This window comes from Triticum dicoccoides, chromosome 4A (assembly GCF_002162155.2).
Source record: "Triticum dicoccoides isolate Atlit2015 ecotype Zavitan chromosome 4A, WEW_v2.0, whole genome shotgun sequence".
Classification (NCBI taxonomy): Eukaryota; Viridiplantae; Streptophyta; class Magnoliopsida; order Poales; family Poaceae; genus Triticum; species Triticum dicoccoides.
In genome coordinates this window covers 74,974,790-74,982,779 of record NC_041386.1, presented here as the reverse complement: position 1 = coordinate 74,982,779, position 7,990 = coordinate 74,974,790, and the positions used below count along the sequence as shown (strand labels likewise).

At 40.9% G+C, this 7,990-nt stretch overlaps 1 protein-coding gene across 4 annotated transcripts; it reads left to right on the top strand.

The window, feature by feature from the left end:
- The first annotated feature begins 400 nt into the window (after nt 1-400).
- LOC119285070 (bZIP transcription factor 1-A-like) lies at nt 401-7,355 on the top strand. Of its 4 annotated transcripts, none has more exons than XM_037564275.1 (15): nt 402-639; nt 2,399-2,456; nt 3,702-3,863; nt 3,933-3,992; nt 4,079-4,183; nt 4,444-4,527; nt 4,606-4,665; nt 4,894-5,063; nt 5,134-5,185; nt 5,411-5,453; nt 5,641-5,903; nt 5,999-6,076; nt 6,631-6,756; nt 6,835-6,920; nt 7,000-7,355. In XM_037564275.1, exons 3-14 carry the CDS (start codon nt 3,807-3,809, stop codon nt 6,880-6,882), a joined length of 1,146 nt encoding a protein of 381 aa, XP_037420172.1. In that variant the 5' UTR covers nt 402-639; nt 2,399-2,456; nt 3,702-3,806; the 3' UTR covers nt 6,883-6,920; nt 7,000-7,355. The 4 variants fall into 4 exon arrangements, with proteins under 4 accessions (XP_037420173.1, XP_037420172.1, XP_037420170.1 ...); XM_037564273.1 differs by having other exon boundaries at nt 2,399-2,466; nt 3,736-3,863; XM_037564272.1 differs by having other exon boundaries at nt 2,399-2,466.
- Nucleotides 7,356-7,990: the final 635 nt, after the last annotated feature.

Sequence of the window (7,990 nt, the reverse complement as noted above, 5' to 3'; positions counted from 1 at the left end):
AAAGGAGGGAGTATATGCAATCGATGCTTAGTCGGTAAGTAAGTGCGCACTAGCCCGTTGGTTAGTCGCTCCCGCTACAATTATTTCTTCCTCGCAAAAAAGAAGAAGAAAACATATGTTTTTTTAAATTAACTATGATTATTTGTTGATACACTAAGGTTGGATTTGGCATATATAGACATATACTCCTATATAATACTAGTATTGTACTCCCTCCGTAGAAAAATATAAGAGCGTTTAGAGAGAGTACATGTTAACCACACCAAAATTATGTACAATTATATAATCAAAATTATTTGCAAAAGAAAAGAAATCTTGAAAAAGTTAGCCATTACTCCAGGACAAGAAAAAAGGAAAGGAATTGGACAAGTAGTAAAACACCACGCTTCGCCACTCGATTCCTCTTTTTATGCGCCCTCCTCTCCTGTTTGTCTGTCCGACGTTGCGATTGGAGTGCGTTCAGACCATTTTCTCTTCCCATCTCCATACATGCGCCACGCCTCCACCCAGAATTCCCAATTCCACGGCCTCCGGGCCTCCTGCCGCCGAAGCAAGCTCGCCGCCTCCACGGAATTCTTCTGCCCCCTTGCACCGGGCCGGCGCGGAGCCGAGATCCGCCCCCGCTGATTCATTCTTCTGGTAAAGCCCTAGCCTTGTCGGATTTGCTCTGTTCTCTCTCGCCCGTGAGGAATCGAATCCAAACCCGCCCCTGAATTTGGGGCCAGCTTGGGGTGCTACTTAGATCTGCGTGGTGTTCGGGACCAATTTGGTGGATTGTCGTGTGGAATTGCTCCTCAGGATCCCTGGATTTGCCATTCTTTCTTATGGTGCTCCGTAGACTTTTGATTTCTGTCTGCCCCGTTGGTTAATTTTGTTCTGACGCGTATTACTTAGTGCTGTTAGTGCCCGTGCCACTTTGACACGACGTCGCCCATTGCGTACTTAATAATCATGTAATGTGAATACCCGAGCAGGTTCAAGTGCGTTAAATCTTAGTCACAACGAACTTATATCTTTATTTTTCCCTCAAAAGAAATTTATATCTTTATTTCTACCAGTTGGTTCGATCACCTTGTTTGAAACACGTAGCTGTCTTGCGATGCAACTATTCAAAAATAAAATAAACGTTTAACACTCTTGTTGCTTGGTCTGGTATTCTCTGTTGCTTCGTGATTCAAGAACAATGGTCTGTTGGCTTCCATTACTCCAAAAGAATTAAGGAATTTGGTGCGAAGCTGTGACCTTTATGGATCTAGGGAAATGAAATGGTCGAATTTAAGTAGGGTTCTTTGTTTTTATTCCCTCTGTTTCCAAATATAAGGTGATTATTATTTTCAAAAAGTCAAATTTCTCTAACTTTGACCAAATTTATAGAGAAAATACAAATGTCTATAATATCATATCATTATTATTAGATTAACTATAAAACATATTTTCATATTATATTTTGTTAATAACTGTAGATGTTGATATATTTTGCTATAAACTTGGTCAAGCATAGGAACATTTGACTTTTGGAGAAACTAATACACCTTATAGTTTGGAATGGGGGTAGTAACACAGGGAGAACTTGTTTTGAGGTCTCTACTACTTGCTGATGGAGTAGTTGAGTTGCGCTTGGATTCTTTAGCACAGAGAGCATGTTTGTGTACCTTATCCATCTCTGGCAGGCTGACAGCCTCACCATTGTCCGCTCTGCGATGTGTCACCATGATGCTGTCGAGGCCCCTGCCGTTTCCTATGCTGGCTGCACGACTCAACCCCTTATCCACGCTATACAAATTCTTTGGGGCAAAGGCTATCTTGACATTTCATCTCCCCTTAATTTACATGAAAAATATGAGAGGAAAAAACTGCTACAACTAATAAAAAATAATAGCTGATGAATGATGATAGACCCCATAATGCTAACCGCTAAATGCAGCTGGATGGATATGCTGGATGATGATGGCACCCTAAGTTGTTACCTTAAATAGTTACCATCAACATCTACCAATTATGCCTATATCTCATTGCCAGGACAACTTAAGAGTAAGCAGGAGCCCAATTAAGAAAATTATTGCACCGCCTAATAGTTTTTGCTCTCAAAGTTCACCATCATGATGGTCTTAATATAGTTCCCATTATAGACTCTGATGATGAACCCTGTGATACTAGTTTGTAATGACAATCGCTTAATGGTGGTAACGCTTCTTATCTTATTGGATACTTGTGGTATAAATTTAATCATGCTATGGATACAGATATTTCATGTGCATTGCTAGTCTGGAACATTATAGTTATTGTTTATTTTTAGCAAGGTATAATTAGTGTTTCTATCCTTTGTTTTTAGCAAATGTTATCAATACATTCTATGATATTCTTTGTAATAAAGAAGAAAATTCGCTGTGGCATTCAGGTCTGGTTAGAGATTCCATCACTCCATCTACGAAACGAAGGACACATAAAGAACAAAGGTGCCTGTGGGTAGGAAGCTGCTACCTTAACTTTATATGCTCGCCATTTCATTTCATGGATTTCTTTCATGTATGTTAGCCTTTTATAGTTCTGATTCACTTTTGGATTATCCGATGTTCTTGCAATGCCAAATTTCTATCTTTTGTATCACCATGATGTAGCCTCCTTGCTTGCCTATATATTTACTTTTTAATTTCATTCGGGCAAGAGGTAGATCTGGTTTAAGCACCATGAAAGATATAATGGAAAATGAAGCCATTAAGGCAAGTGATGTAAGATCGCTTCTGAATTTTTGTGAGTGTTTTGTTTGTTTTTACTTAGAATGTGGTTTTTATTATGATTCGTCCAAAGCCTCTTGCCTCTGCGGTATATATAGTGCCAGTAGAGTTGTAGTAATTCTGGTGAACATGATCACTTAAATGATGTATGGTAGGTGCACAATGTAGATCAAGCAACGAAAGTTGGTTCTGTGAATCACGGCATATGTATTTCTGAGTACATGAGTTGGAGAATCAATGTGGTGTTGTGGTTTTGCTGTTGTTTGTGTACATTTGTCAAGTTTAGTAGTTTAAAACAAGAACTAATCTTTCCAAATCTCACAAGATCACTTGGGGTGATAAAATATACAGTACTTCAATGTTGAGTCATATTGGAGAGAATAGAATGAATTTTTAATTATACACATATTGCCGTAGATGCTCATTTTTTTCCCATTATAACTGATTCTCAGAACTATTGTTTTCCATATAAGATTGAAAAGAGAAAGGACAGGCCTGGCGCAGTGGTGAAGTACTCCTCACTTGTGCCAAGAGATCCTGGGCTCGGTGCGGCCTCTCTGCATTGCACTGTGCAGGGGCAAGGCTTGCCTCATATAATCCTTCCTAAGACCCCACCTGGCGTGGGAGCTTCTAGCACTGGGTCTGTCCTTTTTTTAGTTGATTGAAAAGCGCTAACCTGGTACATTACATGCTTTTCTCGTAAAATTGTACATTTCCAGTTGAAACAGTTTTTGACTGTTTAACAGCACTATCCGGATGACCCCTTGGTTGGTATGTAGGGTGTAGAATTTCCCACTTGACGGTGCTTCTACCTTTTGTAGGTCAGAACTAGATATTTCCAATGTACTTCTTATCTGCGTAGTGTCAATCTTCTTTGTTCCTTCTTCGCAGATTTTAATGTTAGTCTAGGTCCTTGATTTCGATAATCGTTGATTTCTGATGGACTTTATTATGTGTTGCCTATAGCCATCAACCCAAGTTGTTTTCTCTTGCTATAAAGGGAAAACCCTGCGTTACTTTCTGTAACTTAGGAGGTGAAAGGAAGAGAGGACTAGAGACGAGGAATTCATAATGGGAAAGGGAGATGTGGCCACTAGGTCCAAATCCCAGAAATCGTCGACAGCACAGGTCTGTGTGAACAAACTGAACTGCATGAATAATTATTATCACTATCTTACCTTGTTTTACTTGTTTCAGAATGAACAGAGTACACCTACTAATCCTCGTACAGCATATCCTGACTGGTCCCAGTTTCAGGTTCATAGAATGAGACTATCCTTCCTTTCTAATGATCTAGTATCTTTATTATTGTTATTATTATAATAACTAGCATACATCTTTAGGCATACTATAATGTCCCTGGTACGGCTCAAATGACCCCACCGGCTTATTTTCATTCAACGGTGACTCCAGGTCCTCAGGGGCATCCATATATGTGGGGTCCACAGGTACATTATCTATATTTTTAGTGTTTAATTACTGTTATTTTCGACATAATGTTGTAATCAATGACTGGATGGCTACTATCACTTAATCTGTTATTCAAGAATTATGCTAGTTAACTATGGATGTGCTAGTTAGGCAAATCCTTTACCCTTCAGTCATAGGGTTTTCTAATACTTATGAAGGACATTATTTGCTAGTACAACCTCTGAAAGTCTTGGGGAATTAGTATTCTAACATTTAATTTGAATTCATCCGCTGGCAGATGATGCCTCCTTACGGGACACCGCCACCATACACAACAATGTATGCTCAAGGCACACCATATCAGCAGGCTCCTATGCCACCGGTAGTCCACTCTCTTTTATTTTACTTGGCTGTATAATTTTATCATGCTTCTGTATGGCTCTAAATGTTTCCACATCAGGGCTCACACCCATACAGCCCATATCCTGTTCAAGCACCAAATGGGACAGTTCAAACTCCTGTAAGTTATTGACATCTTTTAGCTGCTCTATTGCTCGGTAGAACAAAAGAACAATTTCACCTGATACTTTTCGGAAGTTTATTCTTAGAGTCTTTCTGTTGTGTCCTTATATTTCGGGTCTGGAAACATTACTGCCAAACTTGTTACTTAACGATTATCACTATTCAATTATTGTCCTGCATAGGGATTCATGTTTTAAAATTTCCCATTCTGTTTCATCATTATTAGACATCTGGCGCTGGAGGGTCGGAGACAGATAAGTCAAACAAAAATAAGCGGAAGACTCCCCTGAAGAGATCCAAAGGAAGCTTAGGTAGTCTGGACGTAGTTACAGTAAAAGATAAAACGCCACCTGCAAAACCTTTAGTGTCATCCTCCAATGAAGGTTCTTCACAAAGGTAATTCCTTTTATTCCGTTCATGTGTTTCTAATGGATGAATGACGAGTCCTCAATAATTCGATACGCAGCGAGAGTGGAAGCGGAAGTTATTCTGGAGGGAGCAGTACAAATTCTAAAAGTGTATGTCATTTCATCATATTTACCTTTTTTATGTTTATCTTCATTAAGCTCAGTAGTATTCTGGTACAGATTCCAAACAGTCTACTTTTTGTTTCACTGTTCCCCCAGTTGTAGGTCTTGTTTGGCATGAGAAACCACCAAACTTTCCGATTTTTGACCTGTATGGTTGATATTACCGTCATCATGCTTACCTAAGACCGACATAAACGAATAATTTGCCTGCAGGGTTCACACACAAAGGATGGTTCTGAGCACGGCCCGGCTAATGGTAGGTCCTAAAATCTCCTCTAGTGTAATATTTAAAAATTGGTACTCAGCGCCTCATTGGGAAGCGGGGGCCGGGGAGAAAAGGATTGAGGAAGTACTATGAATCTTATAAAATGCATATATATTGAGTACTTGCCAAGTTATCTTTGTTAGGAAATAACTACAATCTGATTGTTTCTTTTGGCCAGATGCTAGCAATAAAGGAGTCACTGCTCAGGGCACAGCAGTTGAGCCCACACAAGTATCTTCTGGGCCAGTTGTGCTTAACCCTATGATGCCATATTGGCCTGTTCCCCCTCCCATGCCTGGCCAAGCAACTGGTGTAAGCATGGGAGTGGATTACTGGGGTGCTCCTACTTCTGTACCTATGCATGGCAAAGCTGTCGCTGCACCGACATCTGCTCCTTCATCAAATTCTCGTGATATCGTTCTTAGTGATCCGGTCATACAGGTCTGTTATTATTTAGGCTTTAGTTCTCCTGGTTATTTTATCCCAGGGCCCTGCCATGTACTTTTTTCTCAGGTATGCTTTTTTTGTTAATGTAGGATGAACGAGAAGTGAAGAAACAAAAACGGAAGCAATCAAACAGGGAATCAGCTCGTCGCTCTAGATTGCGCAAGCAGGTCTGTAGTTTTTGCATAATTCACATGAACGGTTCAGTGTTATTTGTGGGCACGTGCATCTTCAGGGTAGTTTGGACTGTTGATAACTTATCTAGGAGAGATCAAGTTGGAGAAAAGAACCAATTGGTGATGGTTCTCTAGTTGCAGACTGCAATAAGATGAGGAGATAGCTCAGGATTGACTTCAGATGGACTGCTTAAAACAGTATTTGGCATTGCGGTAGATTATGACAACCCCTTTTGCATAGCCAGCATTTGTCTATTTTACCATTTTGCTAACCAAGTCTTTCCTGCGCTCGTGGATTTTTTTTTACAACGGATTTTAAACAGAGTTCAGCGGAGTATAGTTCAGCAACTGCAAGCGACCAGTATCAGATCTGCTAGCTATTCGTTTGTTCCAAACGGCACCATAGGAATTTTTCCTATAGGGACCCAATCCTCCAAAATTTGTGCATACATTTTTTTTCTTTATGCTAAAAGGACGCCTTAATGGAAATTTACTATTTATTTGCGATGTATTACATATGTTGCCTTATAAATGGTGTTATACTACAGGCTGAATGGGAGGAAGTAGCCAGTCGAGCTGATTTGCTGAAGCAGGAGAACAGTTCACTTAAGGAAGAATTGAAACAACTTCAGGAGAAGTGTGATAACTTGACCTCAGAAAATACATCTTTACATGTAAGTTTGTTTCTATTGTGTAGATCCTCAAAGCTGGTAGTAGTTATTATATATGTGAGACGTTCCTAATGATTGCAGGAAAAGCTTAAAGCGCTTGATAGTGAGAAACCAAATGGAAACTTGTGAAGCAGTGAAGGCCGCGGCTTCACTTTCTGACTGCTGATGTAAGGCATAAAACTACCCGGTACTAGCTTCCACTGCCATTACAGAGCACGAAACCTAATATTTCTTGCACTTTTTCAGATAAACTGGAGGTGACATGATAGGCCGGAGATAATTAGTAGGTGTTCATGTGTGCGATTAGATTTTTGGCTGAGATGGTAGGATTGTATCATAGGATTCAACATGATGGCTACAGTTTCTTCGTCTTCTTTGTCGGGACGTGGCCGCTGCCGTGCTCTATGGTGTTTTTTTTCCTTTTTCCTGCGTTTGTGTGAGATGCTACCTTAGCAGTATGTAAAGATCCCCAAGCTATATTTGAGACTTTGCGGGATTAGCTTATAAGATGCTTGTTGTAGAGCTGCTGGTTGACCTGAACTGATGCTTGTTATAGTTATGATTTATAACATTCAGAGTTACTAATGTGTATGCTGTACTGAGGCACTCCTGCTTGCATCATATTACAAAAGGATGGTTTTACAGGAATTCTGCTTCACTAATGTCGTTTCTGAAAATGTAAGTGGTCTGAGCTACATAATTTTCATGATAGTTTGCAAATTTATGTCAAATATTAGCGCACGTCGGCAGTCTCAGACACACAATTCTCACATATAGCCTGCAAGTTTATGCGAAACATTCCCGGTCATTTTCGTACCAATCTTGAATCGATTGCGAGATACATGTTGACCGCGCAACCGTAGCTCTAGCCCAATCGCTTTAGCCGATCTATCCACTCTTTTACTTTCTGTCCTTTTGGTCTCCAAGCAGCACTTTGGCAGCTTACATTCTCCTCTGTTTACCCGTCTGTTTAGGCCAACTCCACCGCGCGACCCTATCCTGTCCGCCCCCGTCCGTTTGGAGTAAAATGAACAAACGGGATCGCCCAGCGTGCGGGCGCAAACGGACAAATGTCCGGATTCCGTCCGTTTTCGACCCATCCCCGGCCCAAACTTGCGCTCGGTTTGGGGTGAAACGGACGCGCGCGGACGGCCTCGACGCACGCCCTTGTCCCCCCCGTGGCCCGCCTGTCGGGGACACTAGCAGTCCCTCCGCTCCCAACGCTTCACCCTCTCTC

What these genes read in the sequence shown, in the direction of transcription:
- LOC119285070 (XM_037564275.1), top strand. Translation starts at nt 3,807, where the DNA reads ATGGGAAAGGGAGATGTGGCCACTAGGTCCAAATCCCAGAAATCGTCG. An exon ending in GCAGTACAAATTCTAAAAGT is followed by an intron (nt 5,186 to 5,410) that starts GTATGTCATTTC and finishes ATTTGCCTGCAG; the next exon opens with GGTTCACACACAAAGGATGG. An exon ending in CAGAAAATACATCTTTACAT is followed by an intron (nt 6,757 to 6,834) that starts GTAAGTTTGTTT and finishes TAATGATTGCAG; the next exon opens with GAAAAGCTTAAAGCGCTTGA.